Genomic DNA, 22,164 nt, shown 5'->3' with positions numbered 1-22,164 from the left:
TCTCCTCTGACTGAATTTATTTGCTATAACTTGTATAAGTTCTTAAAGATTTAAAAAAAATATTATAATTTAATAACCACAAACTATGTATTTGCACTCGTTAAATTTAAATAACCATGCCTATAATGCGTTTTAAAGAAAATGTTAAAAGTATAAATAATTTTTTTTTAAATTATGTACTTGCATTTGTTGACCTCAGACAAGGTCTGAATCAAATAACATTTTTGGCTTTGACTTTGAATTCTTGCTTCACGATGTGTTTTATCAATGCCTTTTTTACACACAGAGCTGTAAGATGGCCGTCGCCTTTAGGAGGCAAACCAATTTTACATTCTCCCTTATCTATTTTCTCAAATAACCAATATTGTACTCAACAACTACATATATTTTATTATACTTTTATTTCAAAGTGTGTTAACTAATATTAATAGAACAATAATTGTTATTTAGCTACCACTACTAGAAAATCTACATTATGTGTGGGATTCTCTGTGGTGTACCACCTCTAAGAAGACTGACATGCATTCGGTCTGTTTTCCTTTGTCTTACAGCATATGTAAAAAGCCCCAAAAATGGCAGAAACTTGGGGCCATATTATCAAGCAAGGGCGATACATAGAAGCACATGTTAACACCACAACATGGGCTTCAATGGGAATTCACAAGGGCATATTATCAAGCCCATTATCGCCGTTTTAGCGGCAGTTTCAAGTCACCCAAAATTGTGCCGCGCGCTTACTGTTCAACCTCCCTCGCTGGCAGTCAGCGAGAACTGCCCTAAAAGAGCTTCATTGGCTCCCAGTGGCTGCCAGGTCACTGTTCAAAGCCATGTGCATTTTGCACAAATCGTTTCATCAAACTGGCCCGGCAGTGCTGTACCCCCTAGTACCGCCTTACGTGCCGCCTAGAACCCTTCGTTCGGCTTCTTTGCATTTGGCAACTACGGCAAAAATCAAGAAAGCCCGTTGGGGTGGCCGTTCATTCACTTGTTCAGCGGCGAAAGCATGGAATTCCCTGCCTCTATCCCTTAGACAAAATGACAATCTGATGTCATTTAGAAGAGACTTAAAAACGTACTTGTTCTCAAAAGCGTACTAACTCTGCCCCGCAGCCGTACACAGCAATCAGTCTCCAGCGCTGCGAGGCCTCAGGGTAGTTATGCGCTATACAAGTGGAATTTTTCATTTCATTTCAGTTTCCTGCCGATAAAAGCGTCGATAATGTATCGCCCTTGCTTGATAATATGGCCCTTAGAACTTACTTTCTACTATTCAGGATGAGAGTTAAAAGCTGTACTAAATTATAGGGATGTTGCCTTTCTTATGTACAATTCACAATAGTGATTGCATCTTATTACTTTTTTGGGGAATTAAATCTTTGTTCAATATGTTTGTCTGGAGATTTATTTCTCTGTTCTACATTGTATCTCTCAAACCTGATTTTGGGTATACTGATTTAGGGTATACTTCCCAAACATTTAAGTACAACGGGTACAATCTGCTGTGCGTCTTTTTTACCCACTCACATTTATGTACTTAGAATGCTAGTTTTGGGGAACGATTTTGACATATATTCTGGGAGATATTAAACCCTTGTATTAGTCTATCGAGGATGTTAGGATAAAATTATTCTAATCAGAGTTTATCTGTCTCTGATTAAAATAAGTGTTTGGTGTTATTCAGACGTGTTTCAAAATGGTCATTGATATGTTTCAGTTTCGCCCAACGTATGTGAAATCTGGAGTAATCGCATTTAATGCATTATAAGTGTTTTTCCTCTAGATGTATAGAATTATATATCTAGATTGGGTCATGGCATTTTAGGACTGTATTATTCAAATATATTTCAATCTCTTTGTCAGTATTTCTGTTTTGGCTTGCCTTTTTTAAGATTGCTCTTTCATACCAGAGAGAAATGAGATTACTGGCCTTTGCATGTTCTCCCACATCAATCCACTACACAGTGTGAAGACTATACATACATTTGTCCTATAATCAAGGCCTAATTAGACTTTCTACATTGAATATATCTTAGATATTAGAGGAGACACCTCAGTCCTCGTTTGGCGGTAAGCTTCATCATCGGTGCCTACCCTCACCTGGGTAGGTGGGCTACCACCCAATTGGGCTTCAACTAATGAAAACTATCTCTGGGAGATCAAAATAAAGTAGAATTCTGGACCAGTGCAGGGTTCCAGTAAAAAATGTCTAGAGGGAAAACCAGGAAAGGTTTGCCGTCTTTGTTCTCCTGGGTATTAAAAGTTTTGCACTTGTTTTACAGATTGACCCTTCTAATATTTAGCTGGACTTTATGATATTCATGTGAAAACACATTGATGTGTATAAGAACTTTATTAATAGACTAATATTCAAATGATGTGTGTTGATCAGCTACAACCATTATTATTTTTCAGTTTACTTTTTTCATAAATTCTTTTCTTTTCCATCCCTTCCTGTTTGATGTCACACATGATTAATTATTATGGATTACATTACGGCTATCATACTATCCTAAAAATCCTCTCGTACATACATCCAACAAAATTGATTAGGTATTTCTTCTTCATTGTTTGCTCAATATGTTAAACGGACACACATGGTTTACTTTTCTTTCCTTTACTGGACATTTGATTGTACTTTGTAGCCAGGTTCAATATTGTACATTTGGAATTTATAAATCTGTTAACTGATTAAAATGGAAACCATGTTAAGCTTTTAACAGATTCACAGTGAACAAGCTTAGTGGCTATATGTGGTAAACTTCCTTCTAAGCAAATATAACATTGAATAGTACTGTTAGAGGATCACGTTTAATTTGACCCTATCCCTTGAAAACATTTATAATGAAAAAGGGATTATTCTTCCAGTTATCACAAAATTAAATATAAGGAAATAAAGAGACCACATTTGAATATGTCTCCTCCTCAAAGTTGCTTTGTAGACTAAATAATGTCTGTGAATTTAAGTTTAAGATATTTGAATGAAAACTGATGTCTTGATGAGTGTAATATATTTCTTTGTCTAAAGAAATTGAAACTTTGAACGAGGGATTAGATCATTTTGTTTCTTACGTTTGTACTTTATTGTTTTTATTTATGTAAAACATAAAGAGATAAATATTATTTGTATTTGCGGCATTAAGTAAAATAAATATATGGTCATGTTATTTGCAGACTTGAGAAAGTCTCTTCAGGGACAAAACAAGTCAGCTCTCAAAATTGTAATGAATGTTTTTAATCCATATTTCTATGAATGAAAAATAATAATAAAGATTTATATATGGTTCTTAATGCAAGACTGTCTGGATAGCTGTGTAAAGGACTGGCGGCTGCCTGAAAAATAGATTGTATTATAAGTGTATACATTCCAACACATTGTGCTGGAATCCGGGGTTTGTAAAAGTTGGTCCGAAGTCACACACCAGCTTTTCTGCTCTTTACTTTGGGTACAGTTTATGGTGATAGGAAGTTATAAGCAACTATTGTTATTTGTTTGATCATTAAGTGGTGAATATTCAACTCAAGACCATATCTCAAAGAACAAATATTTGATATTTTCTTCCATAATATCCTACTCCATACACTTTCCAATCATATGGGCATCATAGTATCAGTGCTAAGCTGTTTTTTCTTTTCATGAAATGAAGGGTACAATTCATGCAGATGGAATCTACCAAACCCATTACATCTTGCTAGTGTGGAAAGTCCTTCAGGGATTGACACTTCCACCTACAAGTTTCCATCTATACGTTGAAACATTGGGATCAATTATCCCTCGTTGTTGCAGGGTAGTCATTTACTAAAAGAGAGAAAACAAACACCCAGTTACATCTCAAGAAGTCTTCTATGAACAACACATGGAAACAAACTTGAAAGGTTGATTCACAGTTTTCTCGCTGTAGGTAAAACGATATAAACCTGAATATGTGCTCCCACACGCAGAGAAAGCCCCAAATGAATCTAAATAGGACAGGGTGCTTGTAAGCATGTGGCCATTGTGCCACAAATGGGTAATATCAGCCAAATCTCTGAGCTTAACTTTTGACTCTAACCTTTCCTACACTCTCACATGGTGAAAATCAACAAATCAGAATACCAAGTCCACAAAATGAAAATTAACCCCTCGTGCTCACAAGGTGGTAGTATACTCATGTCTCTCAAATCTAGATCAAGTGTGTGCTATTGGAACTACATTAAACAAATCAACATTAGCCTCCGCCAAAGGAGGTCTTTACTCTTCAGACCAACCGGTGGTGTGAACAAGGATATTTGATTACATATCATCTCTCATAATAATTCAACATCAACATACCTTGGTACCTAGAAATGTATTCAAAATCCTATGCATTAAATGTAAAGCAAGCCATCTCCATTAAACCATTCTACCACACCTCAAAAACACCCTTTATGGGGGGGTGTGATCATTGAGGCGTCAAAATTGCTTTCTATTCAAAATCCTTAAAAACAGCATACCCAAAATGGTGAATCTGGCACTCTAGTTATTCGCCCAAGTAAGCAATTTGCTGTCTGAAAATGGCAAGTTTTTCCACCCACCCATTACATTTCGCAAGGCTCATGTCAGGCACCCAAAGAATAATTGCTGATTGTATGTTGAGCTGTTATATTGTAAGTTTATAAATACTCCAATATATAATGAAGATGATCTTTTTCTACTATACTCTGATTGTGCAGTGAAGTATTTATAAAAGAAAAATAATCTCTAAGATGATTGACAAAAAATGTGCCTACACTCCTACATTCCAGAAACAACTACTGCGCATAATTCCATCTCAGAAGCCACAACATACACAGAGGGTGTTCTACATATGCCACAGCTACAAGAAAGCAAAACAGCTTAGTAACACATTTTGAAAGTAAACGAATTCCCCCAAAATGATCGTAAGTGTGATAAATGTATCCATCAGTTCTCTAAAAAACATACACCCTTTTGTGAAGAATGCATAATAGTAAACAGCAAAGAAGAGTAGTTCAAGGTACTGTCTTAGCAGTGAAAAACAAAATTGTAAAGAGTGCAGAGTATGGGTACATGGCAAAAGCATTCTTGTCCAGTTGAAATTATAAAGTTTTAGTCTATCAAGTTGTGATAAGATGTTTCAGGTTCCTCATACAAGGAGGTATGAGCAAGGAAAAATAAACCCTGTTCATGCAAGGTTGATCACCATTAAACTTTGGATTACTGATTATTATAGTTTATTGCTCAACATAAAAACAAGGGGCCAAATGTAGGTAATCTACATTTACAGATTCTAAAATACCGAATTTTACTGATTCGGTATTTCAGAATCGGTAAATGGTATGTAGATAAAAATTCAATTATAAATCGGTATTTACCGATTCAGTAATTCCCATTCATTCCTATGGGCCATAGGAATGAATGGGAAGCCATTCACTATTTAAATACCGAATCGGTAATAGGAGGAACATTTTCAAGGGTGGCAGGGTGGCACATTGACACCCTGTTGCACCCCTGAATAGTACAGGGTGCACATGTGGCACACTATGTCTGCCACATGGCACTTTCAAAAAAGCACTTTTTGAAAGGTATTCGGTATTTACCACAAAATTATAGTTGATGGTAAATAACGAATCCTTAAATGAAACATACACTCTCCCTACATTAAGGATTCGGTAATTTACCGAATCGGTAGTAAATTACCGAATCCTTACACCTGCCTCCTACATCTCAAACCCTAAATACTGGTCAGTAACGGCTGAAATTCGGTAATTTCGGCCGTTACCGACCGATATTGTGCTACCTACATCTGGCCCAAGATATCTTATGCATATTATTGAAGGATTACCGTTCCATTCAATTATCCTCTGAAATTTGCTTTCTACCAGCTGAATGGTCACGAAAAATGCAGTGCGTTCTGAATTTGTTTCAGGTACTATTTGACAGTAATGATGAGCAATGTCAATGTAATTAGGTATAAGTCAGCTACATTATTAAGATGAAGTCTAGTCCAAAGATAGTCTTGGAGTTTCTAGTACTTTAGTTTATCATCATCAATCCTTCAAATTTTCCAGGTTTGGGTGCACAGGAACCATAAATAAAGAAATATTCAATGTCTTTGCCTGCTGCTTTCAACAAAAGATAATAGAATGATATTTTGAATATGCTCATATTGCTCACAGAGCAGTTAGATTCAGGAATTACACAATTGTCAACAATGAGCAAACCTTTATCCCATAATGGGCTGTAAATTGACCTAGCCGTTGAACTGAGTTTTGTGAACGACACATCCGAATGCACCTCCTACAACTAGACAGTTTGGATTTTCTTATTCAATGACTTCCTGATTGACATGGTTTACTTGTGAAGAATTGTAAGCTGTATAATTGGCATTGGGCACAAGCCTAACAATAGGGCTAGATGGACTCTAGCTCAAACAAAACTTTCAATTTGCCTCAAAATGAGTAATGGGCAACCCCCGGATCACACTGAACTTGGTCAAAGCTGACATTCTGATGGATGGCGGCAACTTGGACATTAGGATTCCCACCTTTTGGACTTTTAACAAGTGTTCAGTATGCTAACTTCGTCAACACTTTACCTCCCAGACTACTATTCCTTCAAAATGCAATGTAATCTAAGGATGTGTCGCCAATGTAAGCGTTCATCTCCGAGGTTATGGAGCCTTCGCTGAGTCTATTTCAAGATACCATGCTTTGTGGATACATCTGGATCTGTTCCATCTTTTTTAAGGAATAAGGGGTGTGGTGTTTCGTCCGATGAGAAACAGGCAAACATGCAGCACAATATCTGTTCAATTCCTGCATTATTCTTGTAATAAATATATTAAACAAGGACACAAATAAAACATCCTGTGCACTATTCTGAATTTGTGATTTAAAGACTTTGAAAAAATAACTTTGGCTTCACTTTGCAATTAGTATGTCGCAACCAGGTGCAGAAAGTACAAGAGCTATACCAAGCTCTGCATTTTTGTGGTGAATCAACATACGATGAACACACTTTTCCATGCCTCTCTTTTCCAATTTATGAACAAATCCAGCACTGCTAAGAAGGGCCATGTCTTAGTAACAAACTGCTGTTAAGACTTCTTCGCGACTGCACTTTAGCAAGGTCTGCTGATACGGTTTGCACCATCCTCTCTGTAGTTTTTTTCATACTTTTTGCAGTCTGTATGGCTTGATCCAAAACAGAGTGTAGAACCTGTTGATGAACAATATAGCCAGGTTACAAATAAATACAAAACCATTTTTCATGACTAAATAAGGGTGAAATTAAGCAAAAAGTTAAATATAAAAGCCTATCTACTAGATTTTGATTATTTGAGTGCTGGAGACATTTGAACCCAGTGGGATTAATCTGTGGGTCATAATCATGCCTGGAAATAGGTGAACATCTGGTAATTATGTGGACGCCTGGTAGTAAAACGATGGGGAGGCTTACATACACTAAGAACAATAGTGACCTATGCAAGACCTGAAGAATGGGAGCAGGGCTCCCCTACTGCTGGCAATGTGGTGTGCAGGAAGACACGTAGCAGACCTGTTAGATTGAGACACGCCAATCAAGGGTCAACTTGGGTGAAGTCTTTCCTCAAGCAGGTCCCAAAGTTAGTACTGGTGAAATTCACGAAGTACAAGGTCCGACTGTAGAGTGCTGACACCAGTGACTGTGGATGGTCTGTAGAAGTTGAAGAGGCAGTTCTGCAGGAAAGGCAGGGAGTCACCACTGGAGCTGGGGCTCAACTAGCCTCTATGGTAGGAGGAGGAGTCAGACAGTCTAGAACAGAGGTGCCTTTGTTTCAAGAAGCCCCGGATCCACAGTCTGCAAGCTTGGACATATTTTAGGGAGACACAGTGAAGATTTGTCAAGAAGTAGTCTACCTAAAAATGGTGGCGCAAAGCATGGGTGGACTCCTGCAGCAGAACAAGACCTAGATCTAAGCAGAGAGACCCAAAACTGTCAGCAGGGCATAGAGCAGAGCCACCCCTGTCCCCAAGTGAGAAAAGAGGGTACTGGTGCAGGACTAAAGAGCATAGAAGACAATCTTGGCACTCAGAGATTAGCTAACTAAATGTTGAGAATCTGGTGGAGATCCCCAATCCCTTACAAAGCATCATGGAACATCCAAAGTAGGAAAGAAAACTGCAACAGTGAGGAACATGTTCATTAGTACATAAAGTGCAAAAATTGCTCTTATGGCTTGGAATCTAGGAAAGCCATGACACAAGGTGAATCGCTAACAGGCAGCACAACAGTTCACCAGGGGCTGCTAAAAAAGGCACAATAGGCTTTAAGGAACAGTTCCTCCGCAGCCTGACAGATGTCCTGGTTGTACTTAGTGAGGAGCTGGGAGATATTTGCAGGATGTCAGAAAGATATGCAAGATCTGGGGAAGAAGGTTTTGTAACTGAAGGAGACCAATGACAATAGAGCTATCATGCAGGTGTTGTTGAAACAGAATGTGCTTATCTCCAGGAAAAAAAATGTATCCTTCAAGAAAAACTGGAAGTCCTGGATAAGTGTTCCCACCATGGAAACACACATCTGGGGAGTTCCATGAGGTATAAAGGGCGTGGACATTGAGAGCTACATACAGCGGATGTGCAGGGTACTGCTTAGAGCAAACGTTGACAAGAAAATCATTCTGGATAGAACACACAGAACAGAAGACCTGCTGCAAGTTTACATTTGCCCCCTTGGGCATGCTAACCAAAATCCACCATTATCAATTAAAACAACATATCATTACAATGGCTAAGTCTCGGAGTGACTTTCAATCAATCAAGAACTATTTATGGAGTGCTGCTTGTCACCCAGAGTGTATCCAGATGCTTGCTGTAGGTCTCATTCGAAAAGATAGGTCTTGAGCCCCTTCCTGAAGTCCGTCAGCGAGGGCGAGGTGCAAAGGTGGAGGGGGAGGGTGTTCCAGGCTGTGGCAGCCAGATGGGAGAAAGTGTGTCCTCCAGCGCCGCAGCAGAGTATGTGAGGGATCTGTGCAAGGGCAAGGTGTGCCTTTCAAATTGAGACATTTCTTCCCCAGCTAAAGCAGCAGAATCTCAGCAGACATTCAGTAGTACAGCTGGAAATCCCTCAAAGAAACCAAGGCCACCCTGATCATTGAGGCTGCTACTATGGGGTGCAGACTCAGGTAACTAGGGCACTGAAATGTGGTGGAGAGCATAAATGATGGGGTCGAGAAATATACCATCTGCCACAGAGAAAGGCAGCCCTCAATCAAGTGCACCTGGTGGGCCAGTACAAAAAATGCTTTAAATTTATGTTGTGTGTGAGTGTGTTTATGTGAAAGAGAGTGTTTGTGCGTGTAAGTGCGTGTGTGAGTGAAAGTCAAAGGGCATGTGACGTCGCTACCGCTACCCCAAGCATTTTTATGAATTGACATCAATGGCTGAAAACCAATACAAGAAAATCCGATCCTGGAAATATAGCACAAATATTTCAGACTAAGGAGTCAACTGCAGATGATGGACCTAAACAAGGCAGAAAATGTGTTAGCTAATTTGAGGCAGACATTTTTACAAAGAAGGAAACAAAACTGGTATATTTTTAAGAGTTTGATTTAAAGGCAGGTGAGGTCATAGATATAGAGGCTATATCAAGGATGAGGGTGGTTCCACTATAGCTTGAGGACAACCGTAAGGTGGATGGATTCTGTAGATTCTACAAGCAGCTAAACATGATTGGCCCAACGGATCAACAGTCCATGAAAAAGAATGTCAAGAGGAAAGGTTTGGGTAGGTTGACACCTGAGCAGATCGAAGAGTTCGACAAACCTATGTACAAGGAAGAAATAGTAACATCCATTAGGGCTGTAAAGCCTCCAACTCTCTGGTCCACATGGCTTTATGCTGTAGTTCAATAAGATATTTTGGTCAGTCATGATGGACTTCCTACCATGCCTCTAAACTTCCTTCAATAACATTGGAAGAGTTGCTCAATCCTTGTCCGCAGCAAGAAGAGTGATAATCAGCAAGTGAATTTTGCTCCTTACTGTAGACATCAATGTATATACTAAGATCTTGGCAAATAGGCTCAATGGAGCATTGCCACAGCTGATACACTTAGATCACTCAGGCTTTGTGGAGGGACGTAAGGAAAGTCATAACTAGAAAAGGATGGTTCCCTGATAGACATGGCAGTGCCACTCAAGGCTATTCTCCTCTCCCTTGATGTGGAACAAACCTTCAATAGACTGGAATGAAGCTTTTTGACAAAGACTATGAAAGTTTTGCCTCGTCCTACCTGAATTTTGCATAGAACTGCTTTGATTTTCCTACAGCAATGGTCAGATGTACTGCCCTTGATTCCCGTGAAGAAAGGTAGAGAGGGGAATGAAGCAGGGTGCCAATGTCTTCTCTACTCTCCGCTTTCTTCGTGGGCATCTGGGCACATAGAGTCTGTGGTAATTCCAGAATTAGAGGGATGCAGCTGTGTGCCAACATGTTTGAGCACATGTTTGCAGATGCTGTTGGTGTCCTTATCCAACTCAATAGAGCTTCGGTGCTGCTCAGGAAGATAGATGTATTCCACAAATTATCAGGGTTTAAGATAAACATGACTAAGACGTAGGTGATGAGCCTTATGATGACTTATGGTATACCGGTGAAGCTTCAGGAAAGCACGCCATTTTGTTGGAACGGATCTATGATGATACATCGCAAACCGGAACAATGCAAGCAATCACCACGCTGTTGTAACATCGTAAAAGCAATTACATCGCACACATTTACTGCGCATGCTGTTGCCATGCAATTGTAGCGTCTCAGCTGTTTTGTGCCATTACAACGCAGTTGTTCAAATCGTCTCCCGTTACAGCCCATGGCTGTTCCAAAGACCTGCCTATACAGTTCTCCCTGAAAAAGAAAGATGTTATTGTAGAGACAGTACTCAATCAATTCTAGCAAAATTTTGTTATGCAAATAGGACTCTGGAACAGCCATAAGCACCTGCTTCGCCCCCAGCTATGCAAATTTATTTGTAGGCTGGTGGGAGGAGCAGGTGGCCTGGGTGCATGCCAATGAGGAATGGTCCAACAAAATAGTGTTGTGGTATAGATAGATCGACGACCTATTTTTGGTATGGAATGGCTCTGTTAGTGAAGCAGAGCAATATGTAACAATCCTGAATGATAATGACATCAATCTACGATTCTTAGGCGAGATTAGTTTAGTGGCAGCTAACTACTTGGACCTGAGAATAGAGATACAGGAAGGGAGAATAACAACCGCTTTATACAGGAAACCGACTGCTGGCAACAGCACGCTATATGCGACTAGTAGCCATCCACGAAACCTCAAAAATAGCATCCCCTATGGAGAGTTTCTTAGATTAAAACGGAACTGCTCCAGGGAGTGTGACTTCAATCTAGCAGCCCCTGATAGCCTAAAAAGATTTACAGCAAGAGGCTACAGTACACAACTTCTAGAGAACACTCTTAGAAGAGTAAAAAGGATGACGAGAGAGGATTTGTTAACAAAGAAGTCACAGAGAGGCAACAATGGTAAGTTTCGTATGATAACTACCTTTTAACAAGACGCAGACAGTTTTAGAAAGATCATGAGAAAAAACTAGCACGTATTAAAAACAGACACCATTGTTGGTGCCGATGTGCCGGCAGCCCCGTTAGTCCCCTTTAAGAAGGCCCGGTCCTTAAAAGACAGTTTGGTACACAGCCATTTAGATGACATTACCATCAGGAAGGGAACACTCCAAGAGATGAAGGGGTTTTTCCCATGTGGGAAATGTAAAGCGTGTGCCTTCAGCTGGAGGATTCTATCCTATGAAGTTAATGGCATGAGATAAATAAATGTATGTCTTGCCAAACTATGCACGCAGTATATTGTCTGAGGTGCCCCTGTGACCTCAGATACATAGGAAGTACCATCAACTGCGTTAAATTGAGAATACTAGAACATATGCGTGCCATAGTAAAAAAGGACTTTACCTACCCTGTTGCAGTATTTTTGTGTAGACTGTGTACCAGTTAGCATCAGGCGAGTGTCTGACTGCATAAGCGTATGAATGACTGTATAGTGTAAAGTGAGTGAGTTAGAGTGGGTGAGTTAGAGTGCTTGACTGCGTGAGTGAATAAGTCAGCAAAGTGAGAAACCACATTATGAAGAAACAACCTCCTTTAGAATTAGAGAAAATGCAGAATCTTAAGACAACCATCATTTCAGAACTGTATCACATAACAAAGAAGGAAGAATACTTTAATTAAACCTAAAACAACAACTGCCAAACACTGGGGCCTCCTTTCTAGTGGCCAACCTAGAATGTACAGAAAAGGTCTGATTCCTTGTCTGGCTAGACCCAAACATGTGTCGGCTCAGTACGACTATACTTCTATATAAAGAGTCAATGAAAATCTACATTTGATTATATCAGGAATTAATAAACCATTCTAAAAACACAAGAGTCAAATGGATTCTTACTCATTCAATTAAGAGTTGAAAAGTTTACAATCGGATCGTCCCAAAACGCAGTTAGGCATTCAACTGTTTGGCTGTATTGTAAGAAAACACCAGACTTAGGGACAGATTTACAAGCCCCTTGCGCCTCTTTTATGCCGCCGTTGCGTCACTTTTATGACGCAGCGGCAGCGTAAAAGATGCGTCATGGTGCAAGATATTTACAACGTGACGCATCTGCGAAATGCGTCACGTTGTAAAGCCCTGAGTCAGAAGGAGGAGTTCTAGCGCAGGGGGGGGAGTTCCAGCGCAGGAACGCCCCCTAAAAGTGACTGTGTGAAATCTACAAGATTTCACTCAGTCACTTTGGGGCCCATGCTGCGTCAAAACCCTGCACCTGCTTGAAGCAGGCGTAAGGATTGACACAGCATTTTAAGAATATGCCCCCCTAGAGCATTGCTGCAGTTGCGTCGCACTTGCGACGCAACTCCATTAATGCGCCACTTTTACGGCACAGATGCGTCACGCATCTGTGCCGTTTTTGCCCCATGGTGCGCCGCATTGTAAATGCGGCACATCCATGGTGGCGGAGGCATCGCGCACAATAAGTGGCGCATCCCTGCTGATATGCAGGGATGCACCACTTATTGTAAATCTGCCCCTTAATATCTTTTGTAGACATCTCTAGCTTGATATCTGAATGCATGTGTTCTAACAGCAGCATATATTTCAGATGAGAAGCTTATGACATAATCAGTAATGTGTGCTTGTAGAGAGACACAACAAAACTATTCACACATCACATTTGCATATACATGAGTGAGTGAGTTAAACAACACACAGCATGACATTAGATGCTAGCCCCTCCAAGACTGGTGCTTAATGACAGTGTTGAAACCTTCCCTTGTCGCGTGCCTCGGTGGAGATGTGGAGGGGCCCTATGTCAGTCTAGACATTTCCATCCTCTTGTGAACCTTCGGCTTTATCCCTAGAAGAGTAACAGGTCTCCCCAGAGCTTGTTAGAGAAGTGAGATAATGCTGGTTGTTATTATTACTTGCAGAGTAAGGATCTCTTGGAAGAGTGAAGAATATCTCTTTATTCAGCTGAGCAGATAAGGTAGCATTGTCTTTTTATGTTGTTACTAACCGATTTGTTTTGATTGAGAAAACTCAAAAAGATATTGTCGTAAGATGTTTTGAAGGAGGGGTCAGTAGCAGGAGTAATACTGGCGTCACAAAGTGCCGCGCTGGTATTGGACAAAGCAGCGGGCGTGTATCGAGAGTAGATTGTAAAGGGAGGGTCAGTAGAAGGAGTAAAAACTGACATTGGCATTGGTCAGATAGCAGGTGTGTTCAAAGCACTGATTGGTTAGCTGGTGAGATTCGCGCTGACATTGGTTAAGACTGTAGTGAAGTAGTGAGCTGTGATTGGTTGGTTGGTGTGAGTCACGCTGGTATAGGACAGGGATTAGCAAATAGGGAAAGGAGAATTACGGAGAAGTTTTGTTATTCTGTTTGTTGAAGAATACTGATAAAAGAGTCTGAAAATGGGTTTGCTAAAGACAAATTATTTCTTTAAGAAAGACAAACAAATTGTAACTAGAGAGGAAATTCCAATTCCACCCCCAAAAACGCCTGCATCTGATACGATAATCGAGCGAGGGTACCTACATGTTTTTGGTTAGAGAACTGGCTGAAATATATGAAGGATAATGCGATGTTAGCTTTCCCTGAGTATGGTACATTTACTGTATGAATTTTAAAAAGTTTGAGAAATAGAATGAATTCATTAAAGTCAAATCCTAGACTTACCCAGTATAAAGCGTTGGAAAAATAGGAAGTAGAAGCTTTTGAGCGAGAAAAATATAGAAGTGGTAGAAGATTCAGAGGCCTAGATATCCATTTGAGAGGCAAGAAGATCAAATGAAAAGATGGACAAGAGCTGTAGTGACTGAAGGTCTATATCCAGTTTTGACAGAAGGGTGTCAGACAGGTACTAAGTAGAGAAAAGGAAAAATATAGACATGCCCAGAGAGGGCTTGGATGAATCTGATGATAAAATGTTAGAAGATATTATGACTAAAGGACCTCTGCCATATGAAGAAAATTCAGGGGAGGTGATTCCAAGTGCCCCACAAATGGTAACCCCATTAACTCACCATGTTACCGAAATAGCTAGAATAGTGCGAGAAAATGAAGGAAGTTTATTAAATTAAGCCAGAATGGAACAGGTACAGAAACCAAATCAGTTAAATTTGAATGCAGAAGCTTTGACAGTACCAGTGACAATTGATCTTGCAGTTCCATTATTTGGGGAAAAACCGACATTGCCAAAAGTACATACAGTGTCAGTTCCAAGAAGTAGTGTAAGGAGTGAAATAGTGTCAGTAACAAATGAAAATAGACACGATGATCAAAATAACACACTGTTAGACTTTCCGGTTGGTGATTTATTAACAGAGGCCCCTAGGAGAAGTATTCAATTAGACCCAAGGAAAATACGGCCAGATATTACTCCAGTAGCAGGGAATTCAGCAGGTCCCTCTCCAGAAGAATTAACTAATTAGACAAAAGAAATGACCAAGCCAAAAGCTCAACCACAGAGTATAAACGTGAGTAAATTAAAATTAGATTTAGAAGAGATGATTATTGGAACCGTAGGTCCAGATAGACTAGAAAATTATAGTGAGGAAGAGTTGCTGTTTTTGTGTGAAAGCATTATTTGGAGAGCGAAGAAACTTCATGAGAAACTATCGGAAGCTGCTAGTGAGTTTGGTGTAGATATAGAAAAATCAAAAGTGTTGCAGAACGTACAGAATGGCTTTTACTGACAAGGATTTAGAGAGTCTGAATACATCAGGGAAATGATTGCAGATAAAAGAATTAATGAATATTATGAAGAAATGGGGAAGTGTAGAACTATGGAGGAGTAAATGGATGAAAAAGAAGGAAGAAACTACTAGTAGGGGAACTTCCATGTTTCCATTAAAGGAAACCGAGCAAGTGGAAAGGGAATGTCCAACGAAGAGGTTCCAGGTGGTGGATATATTCATGTACCTTGGACTAGACAGGATATATTGTCTTTCACCAATGATTTTCCCAGATTGCTAGAGAAGCCCTTTGAATGGTATAAACAAGTGGATAGATTTGTAAAGGTTTCAAAGGTGTTGTTGAAAGATTTAGATGGTCTTTGTGAAGTAGTGGTTCAGACTGAGTTGTGGACAGAATGTAAAATTACTATCAACTGGCCTAAGGATGAATATCCCAGGGCTGAAAAAAAATGAGTGCACCATCTGAAGATACCATCAGGTCATTGCTTTCTTGAAAGGGAAGATCTCCCCTAAAGAAACAGATTGGGTTAAGATTGACAGGACGATCCAAGAGCCTAAAGAGTCAGTGCATGCATACTATGAGAGATTGTTGCAGGTGTTTAAGCAGTACAGTGGGTTTGAGAATATTGGAGATGGAGATATGGGACATTTTGTGCATTGATTCGTATATGGATTGAAACCAGAGATTAGTGCAATGATACAGCAGCTTATGCTCTGCTGGCAAAGCAAATCAATAGACAAGATTTTGAGGTATGCAAAGTATTGTAGTGATGACATTGATTCAAGGCTTAAAAAGTTTAAGGAGAAAATGTTGTGGGCACAAGTGAAGATGGCAGAACAGCAGCAAAAAAATAGTAATGTGCAGCAAAGTCAGAGTCAGGATGGTCAAGTATCCAACGGAGGTAAAGGAAAATGTAAAATGAGTAAGGAGGAAGCTAAAAAGAAATTTCCTTGCCATGCGTGCAGAAAAGTTGGACATTGGAAGAATGAGTGTAGATCTGGTCAAAAGGGTAATGCAGTAAATCAAAATTTAAATCCACTGATGCAGAATAAGGTGATTAGGAATCAACATCAGCAAGTAGTTAATCCACAGTTACAGGTGCCACAACCTCCTATACCCCATAATGTGAATGCTCATATGCAGATGTACGGTGCGAGTACTGAATTCCGAGGAGAAGAGCAGTTTGGTAAGAATCCACTAGTTTCGCAGTATTTGTTGTGGTGCAAAGAGAGTGATTCGGATTCATCTCAAAGACGGTGCTTGAGTGGGGAGGAAGAGTGCATACTTGGCGCATCTTTAGCAGTAGATCAGTCAGGTCCATTTGTTGATGGAAAGGTAGAAGGTAAAGATATCACCTTCTTGTTGGACACTGGTGCTACCCGTTCTACCTTGAGAGCAGCAGAATTTCCAAACCTACCCCTCTCGGGAGAAACTATCCAAGTTGTAGGTGTTACAAATAAACATATTAGAACTCTTGTTATAGCCCCGAAAGAAGTTCATATTGGAAATTTCAAAGACATGCCTCGGTTTGTTGTATGTGATTCCAGTCCAGTTAATCTCCTGGGCAGAGATTTGTTGTGCAAAATGAATTGCACCGGATGGTGTTGCATTTATGACACCTGATGAGAATGTTGAATACAAAGTTATGATGGCCCAACGAGAATCAGAAGTGAGTGAATTATATTCACTCCTCACTGAGGAAGATTTGAAGAATTAAAAAGTACAGTGAGATCGGATGTGTCGATTTTACAGGAAAAGAGATTGGGTTAATGAAAAATGTAGATCCAATTCAGATTACAGTAAAGGATGGTGCTATATCTCCAAATACCCCACAGTACAAATTGAGTCCAGAAGTAATTGCTGGAGTCACGCCTGTGAGTGAACAAATGATTGAACAGATGATTCTAAAAGAAATAATGAGCAGTCCCTGTAACTCACCCATTATTGGAATTAAAAAGCCTAATGTAAAATATGGAATAATGCAGGATTTGAGTAAGGTGAATAAAATTGTAGTGCTGTGTTGTCCAGTAGTGCCAAATCCAGCAGTAATTCTTTACCAAATTCCCTGTGATGCTGAATAGTACACAGTTATTGATTTGTGTCAGGCATTTTTCTCCATTCCTTTGCACCCGAAAGTCAGTACTTATTTGCGTTCCGTTTCGGGAACCGTGTTTTGGCAAGGGTACACTGAGAGTTCCTTGATCTTTAATCAAATCATTAAAAAATAATTTGGAGACTTGGTAATGCCTGGAAATTCTGTTTCGGTTCAGTACATTGATGACCTACTGGTGGCATCAAAAACACGAGAAGCATGTGTAACAGTCACACCACTTAGCAGAAGGAGGACATTCAGTGTCACCATCTAAATTGCAATACTGTAGACAGGAAGTTCAGTATTTAGGTCACAAGATTGAAAAAGGGGTCAGAATGGTGACGCCAGAGAGAATCAGTGTGATCAAGAAAATGAATCCACCCAGGAATCAAAAAGAAGCGTCACTATCTAAATTGCAATGCTGTAGACAGGAAGTTCTGTATTTAGGTCACTAGATTGAAAAAGGGATCAGAAAGGTGAAGCCAGAGAGAATCAGTGTGATCACGAAAATTAATCCACCCAGAAATCAAAAAGAAGTGCGAATGTTTTTGGGAATGGTTGGCTACTACAGACAGTGGATCTATGGTTTCTCACTGATTGCAAAACCTCTCCAGAGGTTGACATGAAAAGATGTGAAAGATCCTATTGTGTTGGATGAAGAGAGTAAGGAATCCTTTTCAAAATTACGAAACAGTCTTTGTCAAGCACCTGCTTTGGGAATGCCAGATTATACTAAAGAATTTGCATTGTACTATTGTGAGAGAGATGGATGTGCACTTGTAGTCTTAACTCAGAAACATGGAATGGCACGACGTCCAGTGGCATACTTTTCTGCTACCCTAGATTCAGTGGCTGCAGCATTACCAGGCTGTTTAAAAGCAGTAGCCGCCACTTGTGTAAGTCTGGAACAAAGTGAAGCAATTGTGATGGGTTATCCAGTTAAGGTGTATGTGCCACATTCTGTTGAAATCCTTTTAACCCGCACACGGACTCAACATATGATCTCTAGTCAGCTGACTAAATATGAAAGAGTGGTTCTAGGTACTGAAAATGTGACGGTGGTGAGGGGGGAACATCCATTACAACGCGGGTGTTACACCGCAGTGCCGTTACGACGCGTCTTTTACAACTCAAGTCGGAGGGCGTTCTAGGCTAAGGAATAGTAGATTTACTATTCCAACACCTTCCCTACTGTACAGAGGCTGGTGTTGGAATAGTAAATCTTACTATTCCTAAGTCCAGCACCCCTACAGCGCAAGTCGTGGTAACGACTTGCGTTGTAAAAGACGCGTTGTGATGTACCGCGATGTAATACATCGCGTTGTAACATCATACATCCTGGTGAGGTGCACTACTGTAAACCCTGCTACTTTGTTACCAATTTCAAGATGTGAGGAGGTGAGAGAGGAAGCGGAACATGATTGTTTGGAAGTGACAGAACTCTGTACTAAACCCCAGCCTGATATAGAGGATGAGCACTTGGAAGAATGAGATTATGAAATGTTTGAGGATGGATCATGTTTGAGAAACGAAAGGGGTGAATTGTGTGCTGGTTATGCTGTCTGCACTTTATCAGGAGCATCCTGTTTGAAGGGGGTAAACTCTGCTCAAGTTGCAGAGTTAATTGCTCTGGCTAGAGCATGTAAATTGTCAAAAGGTCTAAAAGTAACAATCTGCACCAACAGTCAGGCCGGATTTGGAGTCGTACATGACTTCGGTCAGCTATGAATGCAAAGAGGATTTCTGACTTCCTCAGGTTCCCCAATTCAAAATGGAAAAACTGTGAAGGAATTATTGGATCCTTTGCAGTTGCCAAATAGAATTGCAGTTGTAAAATGTGCTGCACATCAATCAGGAGATAATGATGTGACAAAAGGGCAACAGATACGCAGATCAATTAGCGCGTTACTGTACACAAAATACATTCGCCTTAAACAGACCAATTGAAAGAAGAAATACCGAATGCCACCTTATGATCACAACCACATTGGAGACTTGGGATGAGGTAAGGCAGTTGCAGGAGGAAGCCAGTGATGAGGAAAAGGAAGAGTGGAGTAAAACAGGTTGTAGGAAAAATGCAGAAGATGAGGTATGGGTCTATCACGATGGAAGACCAGTACTGCAAGATTCTTTACTTTCTCACACGGCCAGGATGTACCATGGACTCACACATATTGGAAGAGATGCAATGATTAGACTCTTCAAGCAGACATGGTATAATCAGGGCCATCGCAGAAAGTTTATGTCAAAGGTGTGCCATATGCCAGAAACAAAACCCAGGAAGAAGGACAGTTGTAAGTTGGGGTGTAATTGGGAAAGCAGAAGGTCCTTTTACCAGACTTTAGATTTATTTCATTGAGCTACCACCATGTAATGGGCTGAAATACGTCCTTGTCATTGTCTGTTTGTTTTCTCGCTGGGTAGTGGCCTATCCAATGAGAAGGAATAATAGCCTTACAGCGGCTAAGCTGTTGTTGACATAACTGATCCCTAGGTTTAGTTTTCCAGTCACTTTGGAATCAGATAGAGGATTGCAGTTCAATAATGAAATAATTTAGATGATTTGTGCACCATTACAAACTGAACAGAAGCTGCATTGTGACTATCGACTAGAAGCATCTGGTATTGTTGAGCAGATAAATGGCACAATAAAGTTGAGATTAAGAAAGGTATGTGTATCCACAGCACTGTAATGGCCGGACGCTTTACCCCTTGTATTGATGAGTCTTAAAAGTATTCCTGACTATAAGACTGGATTAAGCCCCCCTTGAAGTGTTGATTGGAAGAGCCATGAGAGAAGATACATACCTGTGAACAAACTGATGAATATATCGGATGATCACGTGCTACATTATTGCAAAGAACTGGCTGACCTGGTACGTTCTGTGTCCGGTCAGGTTGGAGGAGATGCCGCAACAACACAGCAGAACTAAGCACATGATTTGAATCCTGGTGTGTGAGTCCTATTCAAGAAGCATGTGAGGAAAACATGCCTAGAACCCAGTTTGAGGGGCCCTTACAAGATCATATTGGTAATGACCACAGCAGTGATGTGTTTTGGCTTGCCAAATTGGATACATGCAAGCCATACCCTCCTAGTCCCAAGTCCAATTGAAAGACCTGAAGAACAGCAACTGGTAAATCAAAATCAAGAACCAGCAGCGGAAGTATGCGAAGCTGAAGAGTCTGGAGTGACAGATTCTGATGAATGTTTTGATGATGAACAGCCAAGCACAAGTCAAGAAAAGTGGGCACAACATATTTGGACTGAAAAGACTGCTGTTGAGTCAGAAGAAGGTGAGGATGCCGTTAAGCCAGAAGGAAGTGAAGCAGCTGTCGAGACAGAAGAAAATGAAACAGCTGTTGAGCCAGAAGTTGGACCAGGGGTGAGTGAAGTCACAAATGAGCTAGAAGAAGGTGAACTCACTGAAGAACCAGAAACAAGTGTTGAACTTACATAAACAGAAATACGAAGAAACAGTGAAAAACGGATAGAAAGAAGGCTAAATAAAAGAACTTGTCAACAAAACACAGAAGGTGAAAGGGTAGTACAAATGAAGAGTTCTCGAAAAAGAGACCATGGGTCAAGTGGTGCAAAAAGACTGCAATCCAGATTACTAGAGAGAAAATTGAGAAAAAGACCAGAGCAAAGTAACAAAGTCTCAAGTCAAACAGAACCAGACAATACAAGAAGAAAAGTAACACATAAAATAAGAAGACTTAGATTTCCGTGTAGAAAGTACAAAGCTCCTGAATGGACCTACATCATACTAAAAGAATTTGAAAGTTTAGATTTAAGTAAAGAAAATGAAAGTAGTGCTACTGAGAAGGCAGATGAAAGCAAACTGAAACTACCTTAAAAGGGACTGTAAAAAGATTAAGGTGCAACTCGTCAGTCAAATTTAAATGAAATACTCCAGAAGACTTTAAACAAAATACATAAAAGAAAGGGGTAAAGAAGAACGCTTTGAAGTGTAGCATTACACTAAAACCTATTTTTACATAGAATAGAGTCCATAGATTTTTAGACTTTTGAATTGTTATAGTAAATCAAAATGGCAGAAGCAGAAGTGACTGGACAACCAAAATCTAGTCTAAAACATTAATGTATTAAAGCTTGCTTATGTAGGGTTTTTCTATTAACATTCATGGGGATATGGTTAATTGTTGTCATACCCATTTTTAATGGAAATAATACTAATGATTTCTAAAACATCCATGGATACTAATATAGAGCAAATGGATGGAAATGTTCTCCATCATGACAAATCAATTAGTGTTTTTATATTAAAAATTTTTACCAAATTGTTGTAGGAGTACATTAACACAATGAATGTGAGTGATTGTTATGTGTGTATCCAATTACCTTTGTCTGTCTCAGAAGGGGTGACTTATCACTACCTTCCTCTTACATATGGTGTGTCATGTAGTGTCCTCAGCAGCCTGTTATATGGGACAGGTAAACTGGAGTACCAGTATGCTAATATAGATTTAGTATTTTCAGAAATACCAGTTATAAGAGAACTTAACAAAGTGGTAAAAATGCACGATATATGGGAGAATTCTTCCATATAACTAAATCCTTAGACATAGAGTATGCTTATAAGAATAACTTAACTTGTAGTTTACATGTTGAGGAGAAATTATTTTTAGACATGGTAGAACATAGAAGGGAAAGCTTTCAAAGAAAGGCTGATGAACAGATATCACAGGCACCACCTTGGACTTTTAGAGAAGGAATTTATGAGAAGGGTGAGACATAAGCTGCGATGTCACTGGACTGGTCACAGAAAGGGAAACCATGTTTACTTAGTATG

The 22,164-nt window shown here is 39.8% G+C and overlaps 1 protein-coding gene across 1 annotated transcript in view; it reads right to left on the bottom strand.

Moving 5' to 3' along the window:
• Nucleotides 1–5,791: 5,791 nt before the first annotated feature.
• AKNAD1 (AKNA domain containing 1) overlaps nt 5,792–22,164 on the bottom strand; it is a 443,510-nt gene continuing 427,137 nt past the window's right edge. Inside the window, exon 18 of the mRNA XM_078673402.1 lies at nt 5,792–7,195. Within this exon, the coding sequence (XP_078529528.1) occupies nt 7,040–7,195 (156 nt within the window). The 3' untranslated portion in view covers nt 5,792–7,039. The remainder of the gene's footprint in view (nt 7,196–22,164) is intronic.

The sequence above is a fragment of the Lissotriton helveticus genome, chromosome 1_2, assembly GCF_964261635.1.
Source record: "Lissotriton helveticus chromosome 1_2, aLisHel1.1, whole genome shotgun sequence".
Taxonomy (NCBI): Eukaryota; Metazoa; Chordata; class Amphibia; order Caudata; family Salamandridae; genus Lissotriton; species Lissotriton helveticus.
Note: the sequence above shows the minus strand (reverse complement) of the source record. Positions and strands in the feature narration are given on the sequence as shown.